This window comes from Gopherus flavomarginatus, chromosome 1 (assembly GCF_025201925.1).
Source record: "Gopherus flavomarginatus isolate rGopFla2 chromosome 1, rGopFla2.mat.asm, whole genome shotgun sequence".
Classification (NCBI taxonomy): Eukaryota; Metazoa; Chordata; order Testudines; family Testudinidae; genus Gopherus; species Gopherus flavomarginatus.
The window spans coordinates 29,029,907-29,053,986 of record NC_066617.1 but is presented as its reverse complement, the minus strand read 5'-3'; the positions used below and the strand labels follow the sequence as shown (position 1 = coordinate 29,053,986).

At 41.3% G+C, this 24,080-nt stretch overlaps 2 protein-coding genes across 3 annotated transcripts in view; one reads left to right on the top strand and one right to left on the bottom strand.

The window, feature by feature from the left end:
- The window catches only part of PUS7 (pseudouridine synthase 7), a 50,066-nt gene that overhangs the window by 15,232 nt on the left and 10,754 nt on the right, over positions 1-24,080 (bottom strand). Inside the window, exons 3-9 of one of the 2 annotated variants that reach the window (XM_050925695.1) lie at positions 22,504-22,887; positions 13,245-13,329; positions 13,013-13,114; positions 11,259-11,403; positions 7,778-7,795; positions 4,865-4,976; positions 2,470-2,547 (exon numbers count right to left, since the gene is read on the bottom strand). In XM_050925695.1, coding sequence (XP_050781652.1) covers positions 2,470-2,547; positions 4,865-4,976; positions 7,778-7,795; positions 11,259-11,403; positions 13,013-13,114; positions 13,245-13,329; positions 22,504-22,859 — 896 coding nt within the window. In that variant the 5' untranslated portion in view covers positions 22,860-22,887. The remainder of the gene's footprint in view (positions 1-2,469; positions 2,548-4,864; positions 4,977-7,777; positions 7,796-11,258; positions 11,404-13,012; positions 13,115-13,244; positions 13,330-22,503; positions 22,888-24,080) is intronic. The other variant, XM_050925705.1, reaches the window with a different exon arrangement.
- The window catches only part of LOC127035616 (uncharacterized), a 147,199-nt gene continuing 141,373 nt past the window's right edge, over positions 18,255-24,080 (top strand). Inside the window, exon 1 of the mRNA XM_050925683.1 lies at positions 18,255-20,709. Within this exon, the coding sequence (XP_050781640.1) occupies positions 18,421-20,568 (2,148 nt within the window). The 5' untranslated portion in view covers positions 18,255-18,420 and the 3' untranslated portion in view covers positions 20,569-20,709. The remainder of the gene's footprint in view (positions 20,710-24,080) is intronic.

Sequence of the window (24,080 nt, the reverse complement as noted above, 5' to 3'; positions counted from 1 at the left end):
ATTACTTCCTGTAATCTGAAGTCTTGCTCCAGGTCCCCTGCACAGTCAATGAGGGGTAGAGGACGAAGGCACCCTGGATGCTGCATGTCGTTTTGAGCTAAGTGGTCGAACACACCCTTCAAATACAATAGTCCCTCCAACAGGACTAATCAGACTTGTAAACAACATAGCTATTCTGACAAAAAGCCCCCTAGGGAGACACGTCTTATACTGGCAAAAAGCCAGTATAAGATGCATCTCCACTAGGGGGCTTTGCTGGTGCAGCTATACCAGCAGAACTAATGTAATACAGATAAGCCCTTTAATTCTTTCTATGGGGAGTTTCATTCTGGGTGCTTATACATCAACAGCCCTCAATGTGCAACTTATCGCCACCCTTCACCATCACGCACAGAATAACTTGTCAAAGGTAATTTACCAGAACATTTAACAATTGGTCCCCAAGAAACACCACCACACTTCTGTAACAGCTGAATAACATAATCCGTCTTCTCTATGGAGATCAGTTTGGGAACCTCTAGTTTAAATTTAAAAGCCCCATAGTTATTGAATGCGGTTGCAAAAAGCCACAAAACAGTCATGACATGGTCTCCAAATGTTGCATTGTGATAAATGTATCCACGCAAGGCTGCTACATTGTGGTACATCTTCATTTTTTGATGCAATATTACAATGCAATGCCAAAGAACCGCACCATTGTTTTGTGATTTTCGGAGACTCCATCCAATTGCATCTCTCCCTCCTAGGCTTCTTCTGGGAGTACATTACAGCAGAGCACCAGCTCTGCTATAGTGAAGGTTAAGACCGGCTTCCTGTTTAAAACTAGATTCTAAGTGTTCTAAAATCTGCAGAGATAGTAAGTTATATTGACCTAAGTGCCAGTGTAGACAGTTTCTCCCACCAACATAGCTACCACCTCTCACGGAGGCAGGGGTTATTAAGCTGTCAGAAGAGTTCTCTCCTGTCAGCATAGAGCATCTTCACCAAAAGCACTACAGTGGTGCAGCTGTGCCACTGAAAATGATGTTCTCACATCTATGTCTACACTACAATTATCTAAACAATCATTAACTACTAACACTTCTCTTTCTGTTCAAAAAAAGGGGGGAGGGACAAATTAAATGGTTAAAAAAAAATTAAACCACCAAAACACTTTGTTAATGCAGAGTTAAGGTTGCCAGAGATAACTCATGCCCTCCCAGAACGTGAATCCAGTCAAGCTCAAACTTCTGAAAACCCAGCACACACAGAGTTAAGGTAAATGCCCATATAACCTTAACTCTGTCCTCTGAGCGGGATACCACCTAAACCTAGACTCTCCTCTACCTATCATTAAATTCACAGACTGCTGTCATCTCCCACCTCATTACTAGCAATACCCATAGCAAGCAGGCTGCAGTGCCCTGCTACTGATACCACCTACGCAATTTTGTATCGAAATGATGCAGACTGGAGCCTCAGGTACACATGAACCTGTTTCCTTTGATAACACACTGCAGAATGAGGGAGGGGCTCAAACCAAGATCTTCCAATATCAGAGACCAAAGTGTCCCACCTACCTCCTCAACCATTCAGTGGCTACCTCTAACACAGTAATTCCCAGTAGCTATTGCCAACTCCAGCAGGGGGCAGAGTTAAGGCTATGTGGGATTTACCCTAACACTGTACTTCCTGGTTTTCAGGAGTTTTGTTGAACTCAATGTTCTGGAAGGGCACAAGCTATTACCAGCAACCTTACCTAGGTGTTAACAAAGTTTTTACCATTTAATCAAGGAAGGAACTGTTCCTCCTATTCTTTCTTCACCTTGGAGCAAGGAGCAGTTCTGGTTCTCCTTCCTGAATGCTCAGAGGGAACTGGGTCGGGAACGAAGAAGATGGGTTCCCAGTGACAGAGTGGATCACATTAACAATGGATAGGTGGGTCCCACAACACCACTAAGCATCCTTCTGATATCTTGCAAGGGTAATATAGCATGGGAACAGTCCTGTGATCAACCCTCTGCTCACTATGTGTCTCAGATCAGGTGCAGATCCAGTCAGACCAATGGACCCCATGCAACCTACAGATAACTCAGAAGCTGCAGCCTGAGTACCACCGGTTTTACAAGATAAACAGTTACTGTACAACTCTTCTTGAAATAAAAGAGTTCCATAATATCAACAACATTAACGTTTAGTGACTGTGGTCCTGATTCGGTCGGTAAAGCAACTAGAGCACATGCTTAAGTGCACTGCTGAATCAAGACCTGACTCTGCAACTTCTGTTTGATACGCGATAGTGTTTTCTCCATGTAAAGCTAACCTATCTTAAACAAACTCCATGCTATTGATGAACAAAATAAAGAGAGTGCACATAGTATCACTTAATAAACCAACATGTTTTACATGTGCTACAAGATTCTTAAATGTTTATTAAGACAGCCAAGTTACCTTGTTATAAGCATTTACTTGCAGCATACTTTCACTTACCTAAGAACAGCAATCTCTTGAACTGTAATAGCTCTTTTATCTTTGGTCCCCATGTAGGAAAATATATTTGGCTTAACTCTTAAAAAAAAAAAACAGTTATGAAAATTTTAGATTTCATAGTTAAGGACACCCAAGCCCCATACAATTAGGCCAAAGATAAATTGTAATCTCACTAGCATATTATATACAAAAAACTAAATTAACACAATTTTTATGTTAGATTTTACATGTACAAAAAATGGAGAATTTTGAAGTTACAATCTCCACACAAGTTGTAATTATATATGTAATATTTTCTAATACTGTATATGGCATTATTATAAGGCAGGAAAGTTACCATATATTTTGTTAGCAAATACGGTAGAACTTCAGAGTCACAAACACTCGGGAATGGAGGTTGTTCATAACTCTGAACAAAACATTATGGTTGTTCTTTCAAAAGTTTACAACTTAACATTGACTTAATTCAGCTTTACTGCTGCTTTTAACCATCTTAACTTAAATGAAACAAGCCCAGAAACAGTTTCCTTACCTTGTCAAATCTTTTTTTTAAAAACTTTCCCTTTATTTTTTTTTAGTAGTTTACATTTAACACAGTACTGTACAGTATTTCTCCCCCGCTCCCCTCCCCCCCCCCCTTTTTTTTTTGTCTCTGCTGCCTGATTGCATACTTCTGGTTCCAAATGAGGTATGTGGTTGACCTATCAGTTTGAAACTCTGGTGTTCGTAACTCGGAGATTCTGCTTTACTGCCTATAAGCAAGTAGACTTCTTTATGATTGTTACTCTCACTTTCACTTTGAAGTGTGTGTGTGTGTGTGTGTGTGTGTGTGTGTGTGTGTGTGTGTGTGTGTGTGTGTGTGTGTGTGTGTGTGTGTAGTAAAAAATTCAATGGAATAATGCACAACAATCAATCACTATTTAAAAAGCCCTCAGTGCAGGCCTATTTTTCTGTGTGAAATTCAAATAGTGCATTTATCTCTATGTGCAGCTATCTGTATACTGAACACATACTCATGTATGCATGTAGTCAGTGCACTTCAATATTGTTCCGTTTCCATAACTGTTTCTTTCCCTCTCAACATTGTAGTTTTCGTTTGCACTTCATGCAGAACAAGAGAAATGCTGCTGTCAGTAGATTCCCTGCTATCCCACTTGTGTACACCACCAGGTGGTAGCACTATTGCCATTACATGCATATTCTCTATCAAGCTCTGCATGAACTGCTAGAATAGCATGTTCCCAGCATCCTGTTTTCCAAATACAAGTACCACCTTCACCACAGTGGTGCTAATTTCTCAGAGCCGAAAATTCAGAAGCTTGGATTGTGAACTCACACTTATAAAACAGCTCATGAATAGTGTCACTGATGGGAGTGGGAGGACAAAAAACACAAAGACTTGTTTGGCCACAAAGAAAGGCAGAAAGCCAAGGCTTATTGACTGGTGAATCCCTCACAGCAAGCAGAGGGAGACTGGTCACCACCTACCTTTCACAGAAAAAGAAGTTACAATGATTAGGACAGGACAAAGAAAGGAAAATCAGTTACAGCATGTCTACACATGAGCTATTGCGTTTTAAAGTTTACACCCTACCTTAATCTGAACTAACTGCCCAGAATGCAGCGGCTACAACAACTGATTTGCATATGAATGACCACAACAATATTTTTAAGTACATCCACTGTATGTTTGGACAACTGCACATTTAAAATCCTTAAAGTAAAAGATATACTGCATGGCCTGGTCTTCACTGGGGCTTGGTCTACACTAAAAAGTTAGGTAAACCCAGCTACATCACTCAGGGGTTTGAAAAATAGTTAAGCCAATCTAACCCCAGAGTGGACAGTGCTAGATCGACAGAATTGTTCCATCGACCTAGCTATTGCCTCTCAGGAAGGCATATTCTGTACACCAACGGGAGAACCTCTCCCATTGGGCTAGGCAGCATCTACACTCAAGTGTCACAGCAGTGCAGCTGCAGCACTGCAACTGGGCAGCTGTACTGTTTCAAGCATAAACAAGCCCTGAGAATAAAAGTGCACACTTAACTTCAGTTAAGAATGCACCAACTCAAGGTGAAATCCTAGTGAATACAAGGTAGTTTGAAGTCTTCACATAAGTTAGGAGGTCAAATACACATCTTTCCCTCAGTGAAGATGAGGCCTGAAAGCATACCTGAAAGTATGCCATTTTTGATTATTTACAACTATTTTCTTAGCATAGAAAAGTATTTCAAATTTGACCTTCTAAAACAAAAATATTTTGCAGTTACTAAATATATTGTGATAATACATTTCCTTTGTGGTTTTCGCATAAGGATTTTAAAGCAGAATGTTTACATTAAATATTTAGTTGTTTTTGTTGTGTCTCAAAGCTACAAAATAATATTCTTACCTTAAAAATTTGGATAGTACATTAATAGCATCCATTGTGTCCTTGTTTTCCTTGTATAATACGAAGTGGCAGTAGCTTCCCCTAGATTTTGGCCATGAATGTTTTCTTGGATCTTTAAAACAAAGAGTTAAGACATACAAAAGGACAATTTGTAAACTATGTTATCAGTTGTTATTCTCTTTTGCAAACAGGGTTCATTTAATTGCCACAGTAGTTTCCATTTTCAAACAAACACGTGACTCTCAGTGACTTCAATTAGCTTCCATCTGCTTCTTTCTTAAGAAAAATAAAAGTTCTGAATGGAAAAAGTTGGTCCAGTAAAAGATTACCTCACCCACCTTGTTTCTCTGGCAGTTATGAAGTATGAAAAAATGCACTTTCTGCAGATCCGCTGTGGTGTAAATTTATACTGCAATACAAGATTTTAGCCATGTGACTTACACAAACATTACCAGGAGTTGCATGACAAAAGAAAGTGTCCTCCTGTTGGAATATTTTCCCAGTGGTTTATTTGTTGCCACAGCCCCAATCTCATTCCGACTGAAGTAAATCCAAGTTTTACCAGTGACTTCACTGTGAACAACATCCGGCACTTTGGGTTTGATGCAATGCTTGTTGAACCAAATCAGAAGACTCCATTGGTCATTGGATCAAGCAAGCTCTTTATATTCTTCACAAAAAGCAAACTATGTTATTTTAAAGATGGCATTAATAATGTATTATTTATTTCTACAGCATTGTGCATGCAACACTAGAGCTTGGGTTATATCACACACAAATTTTAAGGGCTTTATAATTGGTAAGAATTCACTTTGAGGTGAATTTGGTAACAAAGTCTCACAAGGGAGTTAAATTTGGGCCAGTTTTCTAAATTAATGAATAATTCAAGCTCACCTTGGGTATTTTCAAGTTATGTAATGTGTCTCTAGTCTAAAACACAGTTCATTATATTGTTTAATCATTTTTGTTTTCATAGAAAGGGAAGCAAGACTGTCAAAATATTAAAAAGTCATTACTGCACAGTAACATTTTCAAAGATAAATATGCATTGCATAATCATTTATCATTGTAGGCCCAATCCTCCTCCCAGAGAGGCCAACAAGAGTATGGCAATTGACTTAAGTGGGAGTAGGAACAGGCCCTTTGGGGTGGTTGTTTTTTTTTTTATAAAGGTATATAAGGAAATTAAATACTAAAAACTAACAGCTTGTCTAAATGGGAAAGTTTTACACGTATAAAACCACCATGTGGACACTCTCATATAAGAGTGTCTTTTTCATTTTATCCTAAACCCCTTCCCAGGCAACAAAAGCTAAACTGAAAAAAGTACTCTTATTCCAGTATAAGTGTGTCCACATAGGCGGGAGGAATAGTGGTGGTGGTGGTTTTACACATAGTAATAATCTTTCTTTAAATTAACATTTTAGGTTATACTGAAAAATACTTATCTCCTGTAGGGAAGGCCTCGGTTTAAAATATGGATTTTTTTTTTTAATAAAAAATGACTAAAGCCAGAAAGAAGAGTTGGTGTTTCTTTTTAAGGAAGCAATATCATCAGCCCTAACTCCTCACTGAAAGATAACTCCCCACATGGAGTACTACAATATTCAGAGAGAACACAAGTAGAGCTGTCTCTATCTCCCTTGGGAAAAAAAAATACCAGCAACATTTGTATGCAAACCATGGACTGTACTGGCCATCAATGTTTAAGCGAAGTCTCCACTGAAACCAAAAAATTCTTCATAATATTAATGATATGGTCCACAGTCTTTTTGTTAGGAGTTCACTGGCTCCTACTTATTCTCCTTCTGAAGTCATCAATCCTCCGTGATCTCAATTTATTCTTGTACAAATTATAACTTTAAAGTAGCAAATTAGGTTTAAAGAACAAAGATTGCACTAAAATTTCTGTCATTAAAATAAGGCAAGGGGAAAAAACAAATAAAGTGATTCACATGGAGAATCATTTCCAAGTTGAAAGTTTCTCCACAATGCATCGATTGCTCAATTTTGCACACTTTCAAAAACACCAGCTCTGATCAAAACCAGAGTAAGGCAACTCGGGAACCTAGGCACACACCATGACATCTGCTATTACAACCCCATGCTCGTGCCATGGTCTCATCCATACCACTTGGAGGAGTGGTGGCTGGAATCCCCTCTCTCCCCTGCCAGAGAAGCAGAGATGGCACCAAAGCCCACAATACTTACCCCCCGCAGCCAGCATGTATCTACTTGGATAGGTGGGTGGAGCTATCTCCACTCTGTTTCTCCTATTGCATATACAGTCTTCTGCTGGGGTGTTGTCATCACAGCCTTCCAGATCAATGGGTCTTGGAGTCAATGCCCCATTGAGATTAATAAGACAATTCATACCTCTCAGAGGTATTGCTTCAGGCTATCTGCACATTCAGGCAGACATTGCTGCATCACTTATTCTTGATTCATGTTTTCAAGCTTTTAATTGAACCACAAGGGCTAAAAACGTGGTGGTGTTTTTTTTAATGAAACCCATGACTCTTAGATCCTGATGTAAAACTCACATGACTCTGGGAATTGGGACTCTAAACATAGAACTATGAAGCGAAATCCTGCCTCACTGACACCAAGGGGAGTTTCACCATTGATTTCAATGGGGCCAGGATCCATTAATCCAGCCCTGGTCCTGATCTTGCAAGCCACTGCATGTGGGTGGACTACTGGGTCCACATCAACTTACTTGCAAGACAGAAGCCCATAACTGCATGTGTGAAGGGTGCAGTGCCAGCCTCGTTACTTTCTGTCAAAACTTAACGTTGCTTATACATAGATTTTATATTTAATTCTTGTTTGTCTGGACAATGCCTTCACTATTTAGTGTGTCTGAATGGTTGGCATTTCATTTTACCACCATGAAATACCAACATATCTTACCTGTTGCAGTTCTGACCTCTGTCCCAATGTATAGCATAAAGAGCACAAAAGAGCAATGTTTAATTTTTAGACTATTGAAGGGTTTTAGAGGTGAACATGCAGGTTTATGGTTATGATTGTTTATGCTGTAGACTTCTATAGCATCCAACAATTATGTGGCTGGTGACAGTGATTTAGATGGTTATGTGATGGAATCGTGCAGAGGCAAACAGTAAATATACGGAAAGTTTCAATCAGAGGTACAACAAACTCCACCATGGACAATGATGGGCAGCACTGCCAACAAGTTACTGAGGTAATAAGTCCATGCCTGAAATACTCTAGATACCACACATACAAAAGCACTTGCAATTTAGTGAGATAGAAAACATTCTTGTAACCCTTATCCCCACAAGCATACCTCATCATGTTTCTCATGTAAGAATAGATTATTAAATATTTCAAGTGTTTGTTGCTCACTGACCACATTCAGGATTGAGTCCCCGTGTGTGTCACTGCACATATGCAAGTCTTAGATATAGTCCATGTCCCGTAGAGCCTATAGTCCAGTATCCCCATTCTGCAAGCATTTATGCATGTTGAGTAATATTTTGCACATGGGTAGTCACTGAACTTACATATGTAAGTATGTTTGCGGGATCAGGGCCTAATAATCTAAGTTTAAAACACATTAAGTCCTACTGCATCATATGAAGTTATCCAGAAAAGATTTTTCCTCTAGAGAAATACTTTTTTTTTTTTAAATGGACGCCAGTTAAAATCTACGAATCCTATTTGTAAGGTACCTTTTAGTTATAGTTGTTCAACTCAATACATGCACCTTGTTGTAACAACAGTTAAGGAACATAAACATCAGCAGGGCAAGATGAGGAAGACCATTATAACCCAAAGGAGAACAGGATTTGTTTGGAGATTACTTTTTGTACTTGTAAGTATGCATACTCCATGCACAAAGCATGCAACCATAGGATTAATTTGACACAGTTAATGTGATAAATCATATACGTATAATAATAAATTGATTCCAAGTTTTTAATACTTTAAATACTCTACCATGTAGCAATAGACTTTTACATTTGCTTAAGAAAAAGTTTAAATAAAATATAATTTTATCTAAAATAAATAAGTAGTCCCTATCTAATTTGCATTACAAAATTTTGGAGCCCATCTACTGGCAATGAGATATAATTTATCTTAAATCGGTTCCTAATTGACTTCAGGTAAACTGAAATAAGCTTAATTTAAACCAAAATAAGAGCATCCATACAGCATATCACACTAATTTTAACTAAATCAGTTTATAAAAGCCTCACACCTTGAGTTAAACTGGTGAAATGCTGTGTTTAGGCAAAGCTTTAGATTTAAAATCAATTTGCCAATGTGTCGAAAGTGTCAGATAATGGGAAACAATGTTTTATATACTTGTATACCAAATATTGATGTGCCCCAAAATAATTAGACCACCAAAATGCTTTGGAACATATAAAGTTATTTACTTTGATACTACCAAGTCCATCATTATTCTTACTACACAAAAGCAATTCCTATAACTGATGATGGATACAGACAGTTTTCTGCTTATAACTTTAATTTTGGCAAAGCATAGGATTGCCATTAACTGGAAAGCAGAAGCAGGTTCAGCTATTTTAAAAAGATCCTATCTTTGAGAAGAGTTGCTACTGGACATATATTCATATATTATTTATATACAAGATGTAATTCTGAACGGTAGTTAACAAGTTGGGATAAATTCTGACCCCACTGAAATCAAAGGGGTGTTGCCACTGACTTTAGTGAGGACAGGATTTCACCCTCTGAATTTATTATTATTTGTATTACCATATGGCTAAGAACTCTAGTCACAGACCAGGACCCCACTATGCTAAGCATTGTATAAACACAGAGGAAATTTGGAATTCTTAAATTGTATGATTGTGATAACTTAATTTGGATCCAATTAGGTTCACATGGTCTACATTTAAACAGTAACTATACAATAAAAGAAAACAAACAAACACACATTCCAATGTTGTCTATTTGGCACTTAGTGAGAATCATAGAGCCAGCCCTCTGTGCTGAGGCAGGACCAACCTAGACCATCCCCGACAGGTATTTGTCCAACCCATTCTTAAAAACATCCAATACTGGGGATTCCACAACCTACTTTGGAAGCCTATTCTAGAGCTTAACTACCCATATACTTAGGCTAGATATTAGACTTCTACCCTAAGTCTCCCATGCTGCAGATTAAGCCTGTTACCGTGTATACTTGTTCATTAGCCTGTTCACTTATAAGCCAACCCCCCAAAAATGAGGTAAAAATAGCAAAAATTGTATGACCCTTTCAAAAGCCGACCCTACATTTCAGGGGTTGGAAAACTTTGGCATCCAGCCCATCAAGGTAAGCCGCTGGTGGGTCAGGACATTTTGTTTACTTGGAGTGTCTGCAGGCATGGAGCCCCTCAGCTTCGTGTGGCCGCGGTTCACCGTTCCCAGCCAATGGGAGCTGCGGGAAGTGGGGCCACTTCCCACAGCTCCCACTGGCTGGAAACAGCAAACCGCCGCCCTTCCTGCAGCTCCCATTGGCTGGGAATGGCGAACCGCGGCCACAGGGAGCTGAGGGGCTCCATGCCTGCAGACGCTCCAGGTAAACAAAACAACAATGTATTAGATATTCAATTCAATGATTCCATAGAGCAGGGATCGGCAACCCTTCAGAAGTGGTGCACCAAGTCTTCATTTATTCGTGGTAATTTAAGGTTTCATGTGCCAGTAACACATTTTACATTTACAGGGACTGGCAGTTGGGACCCCAGGCCAGCAACAGGCTGAGCGGTCCTGGCAGCGGGGACACCAGGCTGGCAGAAGCATGCCACAGTAAATCAGCTCACGTGCCGCCATTGGCGCACGTGCCATAGATTGCCGACCCCTGCCATAGAGTTTAAAATCATCAAATTTTTATGTAGACCTGTTTATAAGCTGACCCCCGCTCTTTGATGCGTCACTTTTTTACCAAAAATATTCGGCTTATGAATGCATATATACGGTACTTTTTGTCCTACCTTCAGTGGACATGGAAATCAATCAATCACCCTTTATAACAGCCCTTAACATATTTGAAAACTGTTATAGTTCCCCTCCAGCAAGTCTTCTTCGGTACCAATACCTCTCACTTACTATAAAGCCAGTAAAACAACTTCACATTTGCTACTCAATTTACTTGATTAGTGGTTTGAAGAAAAAACAAACAAAAAAACCCACACTAATATCTTTTAGCATACCCAACAGGTAAGCCTCATGCCCTGTGCCATTTAGAAGTAACATACTGGGTGAATTGGTACAGAGGTATGCAACAGCCTCCAAATCCAAATTATAACATACCCCCTTGTCTGAAGTATTACGTAATTTTAATTAAACATTTTGTTTTTAAATTGTTGTTCAACTTTGCAATATGAAATGATGGCGAAAGTAACAAACTCACTTGCCAGCGCTTTCTTTCCAGCAGCATGGTAAGCAACAATGTATTTTTTCCCATCTCGGTCCTCTGTTTTCGTCTCTAATCCAGGAAACAAGGATTTCACAGCGTGGTGAATAATAGTTCTTTTTTCTTTAGTGTCTTCAATAACCTATATTTAACAAAGAAAATTGTCTCACAAATACGATCTTTTTTTGGCCTTGTGTACGTATCTTTTTGTTTCTTTGTTTTTAAACACACAAAAAATATCATTATTCTGTTCAAAAACCAACCTTAAGAAAACATGGTCTGACTATGCTTTAAAGGACACATTCTACTTGCTATAATTAATTCATAAAGAGAAATATACATAACTCCGCTACAAACTCTGAATCTGATATTTCAAAAATAAAAACCACGACATTTTTTAATTCACTAGTTCAATTCTTAGCCAAATTTCACTGCCTGAATGGTGATTATATCCAAACTGTGTGTCTTTAGTGCACATCTGTATAGAAGCTATACAACTAGATGAGAAGAAACAAAATTTAATGTAGGAATGCTTATTAATCTCAAACCAAATTTTTGCCCTAATTCAGCTCAGCAGTTATTCATATTTGTGTTATTTAAAAATAGCCACAAAACTCTTCTTCCTCTTGTACCTTTTTTCTTCTTATTGTGGAAGATCAAATTCACTGTCTTCTATTAAATCAGCACAGGCTATCCTTGGAAACATTCTTTCTTCAAAGTGCGTGTTTGTTTACAGGGCCAGTGCAACCATTTAGGTGACCTAGGCAGTCGTCTAGGGCACTAGGATTTGGGGGGTGCCATTTTCTTCGGCAGTGACCACGGTGGCCGGATCTTCAGCCGCCCCGGTCACTGCTGGCATTTAGGCGGAGGGAGCTCGGGGAGGGCCGCCTGCAGCAAGGAAGGGAGGGGCAGCACGCAGGGGAACTCCTCGCCCCAGCTCACCTCTGCCCTGCCTCCTCCCCGAGCACACCATGGCAGCTTCACTTCCCCCGCCTCCAAGGCTTGCGGCGCCTAAGGAGAAGTGAAGCGGCGACAGTGTACTCGAGGAGGACGTGGGGTAGGGGTGAGCTGCTTCATTTCTTCCGCCTCCCAGGCTTGCAGCGCCACTCAGCTTAGGTGCCGCAAGCCTGGGAGGCGGGAGAAGTGAAGCAGCGATGGCGTGCTCGGGGTGAAGGCGGAGCAGGGGTGAGATGGGGCGGGCGGGGTGCCTCAGGGTGGAGGGTGGGGAGCTGCTGCAAGGGGGGCGCCTCAGGGTGGAGGGTGAGGAGCTGCTGCAAGGGGGGCGCCTCAGGGCGGAGGGTGGGGAGCTGCTGCAAGGGGGCGCCTCAGGGCGGAGGGAGGGAGCGCCTCAGGGCGGGGGCTCAGGATGGGGGAAGGCGCAAGGTGGAAGTTCCGCCTAGGCCGCAAAACATCCTTGCACCGGCCCTGTTTGTATAATCCCTTGTACATAATCATTCTATAAAATACTCATGCACTGAAAACCCAAATACTGCAAACTCTTAGACATGTGCTTAATTTTATGCAAGTGAGTAGTCCCAGTGAAACCATGGTGAGTGCTCACATGCATAGTTCAGTACACTTATAAGTCTTTGCAGGATCAAGTCCTAAATTTACAAGTTTTCTACATCACCTATTCTGATGTAAAGCTCAAACTACTTGTATACCTAGCATTTAGTTTCCATGCATACACCCATCTCCTTCCCCAGAAAGGATATGTTAGCCAAGTCCTTTGTATCATTTTACCATTTTACCTCTATGGCAACACTGGTTTCTTTGTTCTTAAAAAGTTGGAGCTCTTCTAAATGCTGTTTGTCTTCATTTGACAAAACTGTAAATATTTCTTCAGAAGGCTCCTAATACACAGAAAATAACAGTAACTCACACAACACAGTCAGAACAAGTTTTCATCAGTGACTTAATTTAAAAAAAAACAAAAAAAAAAAAAACACATCTAGCCATTTCTGAAAGCTACTCAGAATTTACCTCATCATCCACTGGAACAGAAAAGTCATCTAAATGGCTTATGTGCCCATCTTTTCCTATTTCATGAACGACAAAATCTGAGTATCTAACAGAAAGAAACACAAAAGGTTCAAAAACACAGACAGGGAAGACTAAAGGCTTCTGTGAACAGAATGCTATTTTCCAATAGACTTTATTCAGTTTCTAGATTAAAATTTCAGCCATTATGTACAAAAAAAGCTTTCTTCCCTCCCCCAGAAAATTATCCAAAAAACATACTACATACTTTCCAGAATCATCTTCAATAATCTCTTGAAAACTCAATATGAACATGATACCTATTTTTCCCCTCCATAGTAGAGGCACAAATATTGGTTTGTTATTGTAGAATTATTCATGAATATTAAAGCCACTAGCATTTAAAAAGAATCATAGAAATGTAGGACTGGAAGGGACCTCAATAGATCACATAGTCCAGTCCCCTACATTGAGAAAGGACGAAGTACAGTAACTCCTCACTTCACATTGTAGTTATGTTCCTGAAAAATGCTACTTTAAGTGAAACCATGTTAAGCGAATCCAATTTCCCCATTAGAATTAATGTAAATGAGGGGATTAGGTTCCAGGGAAATTTTTTCCACCAAACAAAAGACTATATACAGTACAAGTTTTAAACAAACAATTTAATATTGTACACAGCAATGATGATTGTGAAGTTTGGTTGAGGTGGTGAAGTCAGAGGGTGGAATACTGGGATATATGGACCTTCGGTCTGACTCAATATGACCGTTACATTCTTACTGCTAAATGATGAATTAACACTCAGCTGAGCCCTCAAGGGTTAACACATTGTTGTTAATGTAGCCTCATACTCTACAAGGCAGCATAAATGGAGGAAGGGGAGACAGTATGGCAACCAGAGAGACACAACCCATGTGAGAGAGAGAGATGCACACTGCCCCTTTAAGTACGCTGACCGCACTTTAAATACACTGCCTTTTTAAGCAGATCAGCAAGCTGACAGCAGCTGCTGAGAGCAAACTCCCTCCATCCTGAGCCCTGTTGTGTCCATCCCCCACCACGCCTCTATAGAGATGGGGACAGAGGGGGCAGAAGCAGGGTAGAGAGGGACACCCTGACATTAGCCCCTCTCACTGCCTCCCTGCACAGCAAGCAGGAGGCTCCCAGGAGCAGCTCCAAGGCAGAGGGCAGGAGAAGCACATGGCAGTGGTAGGAGGGACAGCTGAACTGCCATAATTGGTAGCCTGCTGGGTGGCTGCAGCACAGGAAACTTAGGGGAACAGGGAGCTGACAGGGGAGCTGCCAGCCCACCCTGGTTCCAAGACCCCACCAGCTAGCTCCAATGGGCTGCTCTTTCTAGCAGGCAGCTGCCAAACAACGTTTTAAGGGAGCACTGCACAACTTTAAATGAGCATGTTCTCTAATTGATCAGCAACGTAACAATGAAACAACATTAACCGGGATGACTTTAAGTGAGGAGTTACTGCATTATCGAGACCATCCCTGACAGGTGTTTGTCTAACTTGTTCTTAAACACCTCCAATGACAGGTAATTTGTTCCAGTGCTTAAATTCCCCTACAGTTAGGAAGTTTTTCCTAATGTCGAACCTAAAGCTCCCTTGCTACAATTTAATCCCGTTACTTCTTGTCCTGTCCTTTCATTCAAAAAAGAACTAGATACATGCATGGAGGATAGGTCCATCAATGGCTATTAGCCAGGATGGGCAGGGATGGTGTCCCTAACCTCTCTTTGCCAGAAGCTGGGAATGGGAGAGAGGGGATCGATCACTTGATGATTACCCGTTCTGTTCATTCCCTCTGAAGCAGCTGGCATTGGCCACTGTTGGAAGACAGAATACTGGGATATATGGACCTTTGTTCTGACTCAATATGATCGCTCTGTTCTTCTGTTCAGTGGTTAAGGAGAACAATTCAGCACCTTCCTTTTTATAACAACCTTTTACGTACTTGAAGACAGAAATCATGTCCCCCGCTCAAATCTTCAGTTCTCCAAACTACACAAACCCAATTTTTTCCATCTTTCCTTATAGGTCATGTTTTCTAGACCTTTAATCATTTATGTTATTCTCCACTATACTGTCTCCAATTTGTCCACATTTTTCCCCACACAATACACCAGGTGAGGCCTTATCTGTGCTGAGTAGAGTGGAAGAATTACTTACTTCTTGCTTACAATACCCCTGCTAATACACCCCAGAATGATGTGGGGGTTTTTTGTTTTGTTTTTTGGCAACAGTATTACACTGTTGACTCAATGTATTTAGTTATTTAGTTTGTGATCCACTGTAACCCCCAGGTCCTTTTCTGCAGTACTCTTTCCTGGAGTATCATTTCCCATTTTGTACTGGTGCAACTGATTATTCCTTCCTAAGTGTAGTACTTAAAATTTATCCTTATTGAATTTCATCCTATTTAATTCAAAACATTTCTCCACTATATCAAGATCATTTTGAATTTTAATTCTGCCCTCCAAAGCACTTGTAACCTCTCCCGGCTTTGTATCATCCGGAAACTTTATAACTGTACTCTCTATCCCATTATACAAATAACTTATAAAGAAATTGAATAGAACCAGACTTAGGACAGATCCCTATGGGACCCCACTTGACATGCCTTTTCAGCTCGATCGTGAACCACCGATAACTACTCTGAGTACGGTTTACCAGTTACTAGCCAGTCACCACCTTATAGTAGGTTCATCCACAAAGGTATCAGACAAGAGAAAGAGTATATACAAATTAGAAAAGAAGGGGAATGTAAAAAAAGTGATTTGAAATTAGAGGAATGGTGCAGTTGGACATTAAAAAAAAAAAAAAAAGAGGGCGTGTGTCAATTCTTGAGCCTTCCTTTACAGATCACCATTTTAAACTATATCTTGACTTTTATCTGTTTACTCAAGAATTTTTATAAACATCAGTAACTAGATAATTTGATCTCTATCTGTCATTCACACACAGAAGCAAGCAGCCTCTCCCTACTTCCCAACAATGGTAAGAGTAGATCACTGTTGTGAATCTTCATGCTCCTGAGGCCTCCTTATTTAATCAAAGATACTATAACATTTATTAGTGAAAATAAGTAGCTAACTAGGCTCCTCACGTAGATGAACAATGTACATTATATAATGTATTCTTTTGAATCAGTTGATTACTTGCTAAGTTGCAGAGCTCAGAAATTTACTCTCTCACCCCTAGTTGTTAATAAAAGCAGCAAAGAATCCTGTGGCACCTTATAGACTAACAGACGTTTTGGAGCATGAGCTTTCGTGGGTGAATACCCACTTCCTCAGATGCATGTAATGGAAATATCCAGGGGCAGGTATATATATGTGTGCTAGCAAGCAAGCTAGAGATAACGAGGTCAGTTCAATCAGGGAGGATGAGGCCCTGTTCTAGCAGTTGAGGTGTGAAAACCAAGAGAGGAGAAACTGGTTCTGTAATTGGCAAGCCATTCACAGTCTTTGTTCAATCCTGAGCTGATGGTGTCAAATTTGCAGATGAACTGAAGCTCAGCAGTTTCTCTTTGATGTCTGGTCCTGAAGTTTTTTTGCTGCAGGATGGCCACCTTAAGGTCTGCTATAGTGTGGCCAGGGAGGTTGAAGTGCTCTCCTACAGGTTTTTGTATATTGCCATTCCTAATGTCTGATTTGTGTCCATTTATCCTTTTCCGTAGAGACTGTCCAGTTTGGCCGATGCACATAGCAGAGGGGCATTGCTGGCATATGATGGCGTATATTACATTGGTGGATGTGCAGGTGAATGAACCAGTGATGGTGTGGTTGATCTGGTTAGGTCCTGTGATGGTGTCGCTGGTGTTGATATGTGGGCAGAGTTGGCATCGAGGTTTGTTGCATGGATTGGTTCCTGAGCTAGAGTTATTATGGTGTGGTGTGCAGTTACTGGTGAGAATATGTTTCAGGTTGGCAGGTTGTCTGTGGGCAAGGATTGGCCTGCCACCCAAGACCTGTGAAAGTGTGGGATCATTGTCCAGGATGGGTTGTAGATCCTTGATGATGCGTTGGAGGGGTTTTAGCTGGGGGCTGTATGTGATGGCCAGTGGAGTCCTGTTGGTTTCTCTCTTGGGTTTGTCTTGCAGTAGGAGGCTTCTGGGTACACGTCTGGCTCTGTTGATCTGTTTCCTTATTTCCTTGTGCGGGTATTGTAGTTTTGAGAATGCTTGGTGGAGATTTTGTAGGTGTTGGTCTCTGTCTGAGGGGTCAGAGCAGATGCGGTTGTACCTCAGTGCTTGGCTGTAGACAATGGATCGTGTGATGTGCCCGGGATGGAAGCTGGAGGCATGAAGGTAGGCATAGCGGTCGGTGGGTTTTCGATACAGGGTGGTGTTAATGTGACCATCACTTATTTGCACCGTGGTGTAAAGAAAGTGGACCTCCCGTGTAGGGCCTCATCCTCCCTGATTGAACTGACCTCGTTATCTCTAGCTTGCTTGCTAGCACACATATATATACCTGCCCATGGATATTTCCATTACATGCATCTGAGGAAGTGGGTATTCACCCACGAAAGCTCATGCTCCAAAACGTCTGTTAGTCTATAAGGTGCCACAGGATTCTTTGCTGCTTTTACAGATCCAGACTAACACGGCTACCCTCTGATACTTGACACCATGCAAGGCACTGCATTTAGCCGTATGGAATGGAAATCCATCAACCTCATGAAGAACCTTGCACAAATACAGACAGATATCATCTTCCATTCCAAATGCAAATGGATGGACATCATACCAAATGGACTAAAGGTAAAAAATCCACTGCTATCTACATACTACACAGACCAGTGAGAGATTATGTCATACTCTATCAAAAAAACTGAGGAACCACCTGATCAGCATCCTATACAGCAAACAGGAAAACATCAAAAAAGAGCTCTCCAACCTGCTGTCATTAATAACCAAACTTCTATACAAACAGACTTCACTAGAATAAGACAGGAGATCTACATTACTCACTTCACCTCTCTTCAAAAGGAAAAAGGACTGTAAGCTGTCTAAACTCCTACCTGCCACATGGGGCCACAACAGTGGTACCCCTAACCCACCCAGCAATATCGTCAATCTATCCAACTACACACTCAGCCCAGAAGAAAAGTCTGTCCTATCTCGGGGACTCTCTTTCTGCCCTGCCACCCCCACCAACATGATACAGTTCTGTGGCGATCTGGAAGCCTACTTTCGCCGTCTCCGACTCAAAGAATACTTCCAGGACAACACTGAACAGTGCACTGATACACGGGTGCCCTCCCACCAACAGCATAAGAAAAAGAACTCCACATGGACTCCTCCTGAGGGTCGAAATGACAGCCTGGACCTATACATTGAATGCTTCCGCCGGCGTGCACAGGCAGAAATCGTGGAACAAAAACATCGCTTGCCTCACAACCTAAGTCGTGCAGAACGCAATGCCATCCACAGCCTCAGAAACCACCCTGACATTATCATCAAAGAGGCTGATAAAGGAGGTGCCGTTGTCATCATGAACAGGTCTGACTATCAAAAGGAGGCAGCTAGACAACTCTCCAATACCAAATTCTACAGGCCACTTCCCTCAGATCCCACTGAGGAATACACTAAGAAACTACAGCATCTACTCAGGACACTCCCTACACTAACACCAGAAGAAATCAACATACCCCTAGAGCCCCGACCAGGGTTATTCTATCTACTACCCAAGATCCACAAACCCAGAAATCCTGGACGCCCCATCATCTCGGGCACTGGCACTCTCACTGAAGGACTGTCTGGATATATGGACTCTCTACTCAGACCCTACGCCACCAGCACTCCCAGCTATCTCCGCGACACCACTGATTTCCTGAGGAAACTACAATGCATTGGTGTCCTCCCAGAAAACACCATCCTAGCCACCATGGATGTAGAGGCTCTCTACACAAACATCCCACACACAGATGGAATACAAGCTGTCAGGAACACTATCCCTGATGATGCCACAGCACAACTGGCTGCTGAGCTCTGTGCCTTTATACTTACACACAACTATTTCAAATTTGATGACAATATATATCTCCAGATCAGTGGCACTGCTATGGGCACCCGCATGGCCCCACAATATGCCAATATCTTCATGGCCGACCTGGAACAACGCTTCCTCAGCTCTCGTCCACTCACACCCCTTCTCTATCTACGCTACATTGATGACATCTTCATCATCTGGACCCATGGGAGGGAGACTCTGGAAAAATTCCACCATGATTTCAACAGCTTCCATCCCACCATCAACCTCAGCCTGGACCAATCTACACGGGAGGTCCACTTTCTTGACACCACGGTGCAAATAAGTGATGGTCACATTAACACCACCCTATATCGAAAACCCACCGACCGCTATGCCTACCTTCATGCCTCCAGCTTCCATCCCGGGCACATCACACGATCCATTGTCTACAGCCAAGCACTGAGGTACAACCGCATCTGCTCTGACCCCTCAGACAGAGACCAACACCTACAAAATCTCCACCAAGCATTCTCAAAACTACAATACCCGCACGAGGAAATAAGGAAACAGATCAACAGAGCCAGACGTGTACCCAGAAGCCTCCTACTGCAAGACAAACCCAAGAGAGAAACCAACAGGACTCCACTGGCCATCACATACAGCCCCCAGCTAAAACCCCTCCAACGCATCATCAAGGATCTACAACCCATCCTGGACAATGATCCCACACTTTCACAGGCCTTGGGTGGCAGGCCAAACCTTGCCCACAGACAACCTGCCAACCTGAAACATATTCTCACCAGTAACTGCACACCACACCATAATAACTCTAGCTCAGGAACCAATCCATGCAACAAACCTCGATGCCAACTCTGCCCACATATCAACACCAGCGACACCATCACAGGACCTAACCAGATCAACCACACCATCACTGGTTCATTCACCTGCACATCCACCAATGTAATATACGCCATCATATGCCAGCAATGCCCCTCTGCTATGTGCATCGGCCAAACTGGACAGTCTCTACGGAAAAGGATAAATGGACACAAATCAGACATTAGGAATGGCAATATACAAAAACCTGTAGGAGAGCACTTCAACCTCCCTGGCCACACTATAGCAGACCTTAAGGTGGCCATCCTGCAGCAAAAAAACTTCAGGACCAGACATCAAAGAGAAACTGCTGAGCTTCAGTTCATCTGCAAATTTGACACCATCAGCTCAGGATTGAACAAAGACTGTGAATGGCTTGCCAATTACAGAACCAGTTTCTCCTCTCTTGGTTTTCACACCTCAACTGCTAGAACAGGGCCTCATCCTCCCTGATTGAACTGACCTCGTTATCTCTAGCTTGCTTGCTAGCACACATATATATACCTGCCCCTGGATATTTCCATTACATGCATCTGAGGAAGTGGGTATTCACCCACGAAAGCTCATGCTCCAAAACGTCTGTTAGTCTATAAGGTGCCACAGGATTCTTTGCTGCTTTTACAGATCCAGACTAACACGGCTACCCTCTGATAGTTGTTAATAAGAATTTCAAAGATTCTCCTGTACTGTTATTTCATGAATTAGTACATTAACTCTGTCACTTCAACCAACATTCTTCAGTGCTAGCAGTGTATTATAGCTCAACTCATCCTTTTCCCAAGGAGAATGAGTCAGATTTCTGTCCACAGCTCTGCAGGTGGAAATACAGAAAACTCCACTGAAGTAAGAGTTCCTCTGGATATTCACTACAGTAGCAAAGCAGATTCTGATCCAGTCTTTTAAAAAAAGAAAAAGAAAAAGAGAGACAGTGAATTGGTGCCAATAAAGGGAACATAAAGGACTTTCTTTCTACATTAGTAAAGCCAGGATAAGTTGTATTTTCTAAAATAAGAATTTTAGAACAGCTGAGAGAAAAAGCTGTCAACTGATCGTGAAATGCTGAAAGTAAGATGGGAAAATGAGGCTTCACTGTGAGATGTTTCTATTGCATTACATCCAAATCCACACATGCATGCATCACACCTCTATAAAGTCACGTCAGTTTGGCAAAATACCTTCTTTATTATTTTCCCATAGACACTATGGTGAAGGACACATTACAAATGCCTCAGTTAGATATGTTTATAAAAGTCACAAGAGTCAAAATGGGGGGTGGGAAGACCATAATGAGACTGCAAACATCTCTGTCAAGACAATATCAAGGTTATGTTTTGCCAACTAAGTTTAAAAGCAGAGATGTGATGAATCCACATTTTTTAATTTGAACAAAACTATCAAACACTTCTCACTGGTATTCACCCAAAACTGAATGCAAGTAAGTGAGGCTGTCGTTATCTTGCCAGATCGCTCAAAAGAAACATCTTTCATATGGATAAGCAATAGCCACCAATAAATAGGGATAACAGAGTGTCTTTTTTTTTTTTTAATTATGTTGTATCTGCAGTTTCAGAGAAAAAGTGCATAACAATGTCTATTTATGGTAAAACTACAAACAGACCGGATGACTTTAATTTGAAACTGATTAGGCAAAAATATGCTTAAGTGATTTGCTGAATTTGTGCAATAATTTGTGCACTGTTTCTTCAGAAAGGTTTTGAATTTATATTTTGAGATTTCTGGTGAAAGTATTTATTTTAAGTAAGCGTTAAGAATGCTGTGCTGTAATGAAATAAGAATGAGTTTATTATGTAGGCAGTGTAAGATTTCTGATATCCTCAATTATTTTCAAGTTCTTTAGTTTTGTACATAATGTTATGACTGGCAAGATTTATAAATTTTAGCACCAGAAGAGACTATCAGATTATCATATAGCAACTTAAACTTGTTTTTTCAAAAGTTTTTTTACTTTGGGATCATAAATATTTTGTCACGTCTTTTACATAGGTTAGCAGTACTTTTAGTGTGTATAGTACGAATTGTAACTAGATTGTATGTTTTGTACAATTGGCTGAAAGTCAGTTAAATTGCAAATTAATATAAGATTATCTTCCTATCATTTAGAGTACCTTTCCTCAGTTTTAGACAGCAGAACACAAAAACTTTAGAAAGGCACCAACCATGTACAAATTGAAGCTTTCTCAGAGCCCTAGCTTTAAGAAAAGAAAGCAGTGAAGCACACCTGCAGATAATCCTACTGTATTTTGATACGTGTTGGTGTTATACCAGAGATGATGGTATCTGACTCCTTGGCTAAACAGAGAAGGAAAATGGGGAATAATTGCTAATACAAGGAATTAAAGTACAGAGGATTGCAAGATGAAAAGTTACCTCTCTTTTAAGATTCCAGAAAACCCTTTGTGAGAGCTAACAAACTTTGTAATGCCAACATCAAGTTCTATTAGTCCATGCTTCATCATGTCTGCAAAGCTCTCTGGGTCCCCTTCTTCATCACTTTCCTCAAGTTCATTATCTTCCTCCTCACCTTCTTCATTCAGGATATCACCTTTCTTGTCCTCAAGCAAAGGTTTCCCAGGTTGTTCAGTTACAATGTCAACGCTTTGCTCAGAATTGCTTCCTGTCTTAGAAGACTCTTCTGAGATCTTTTGCCTTTTAATTTCATCCACATTAGCCACATCATCCTCAGAATGAGGTCGTTTCAAGGATGTCATTTCTACAGCTTCCATATCGAAAGGCACAGAGTGGTACAAAGTCCTGGGGGAAAAAGGACCATTTAAAATGGTGTATTTCCAAATCTTTTTGCTTTTTTAAAAAATTATATTTTTAAACATACAACACACACAAACCGAACAAAAAACAGCCAATTCTGCATCAAATAATACCTAGGCAACCCCAGATTCAATGGATTTGCACAGGTGTAAATTAAACTACATGAAAAGATACAGCTACCAAGAAGATACACTTGGTAAACTCAGTAGTCTCAGTAGAGGAACAACGCAGGGAAGGGGGAGTAAAGGATTAGGATTAGAGATCCTGACTGAGAAAGACAGAAAAAGTGTTCCTGACAAACAATACATTGTGTCAGGCTCAGGCCTGGTCTATACTTGAAAGTTTTGCTGCATAGCTACGTTGATACAGAGGGTCAGGGGGAGGGGGGGGATCACACCCCTAACCAACATGTTGTTCCGGCAAAAGCCAGGGCTGACCTTACCATGAGGCGAACTGAGGCAGCAGCCTCAGGTGCCAGACTGTGGGGGGTGGGGGCACCACTAGGACTCAAAGTGTAGAAAATTGTGTCTGCTGCTGGTGCATACGTATTCTCTCTGCTCTAGATGCACGGAGATGGTGGAGTGCTGTGCTGGAGGAGGGAGGGCACAAGAGACACTACAGGCAGGCAGGAGAAAAGGTGAGAGGGAATAACAGAAAGCAGCAGGAGCTGCAGAAAGAGAGAGGAGGAGGAGCCTCTTATGTACCTCCCTAGCACTCCCAGGAGCCTAGACTGATTAACACCAGCTTCTCAGGGAGTTTCCTGTTTCCAGCTGCTTCCCTGAACCCACTTGTGGAGAACAGACAGTCAACTGAAGTAGCAGGAGCCAGTTAGGCCCTTAGGATGCTAATATCTTCCCTCACTCAGGCCCTGCTACCAGCCTGCTTATTTGTCGCCTTCAACTGAGTGTTGAGAGCCACTATAGCTGGCACATAACAGCAGTCATGAGTGAAAGAAGAAAACTCCCCTCTGGGGCAGCATTCAGAAAAAGCAAGCAAGCAAAGGAAGCTTTTCTATCTAAGCAGGAAGGCGCTCTCCTGAGATACATAGACACAAATGTTCACGGTGGGCCTTCCGGCCCCACCGAGGATGTGAGTGGTGAGGAAATGCTTGATCTTCCAGTTAGCCAGAGTGCAGGTGACCTGGCAGCTACTGCAGCATCAATATCTCCATCTCAAAT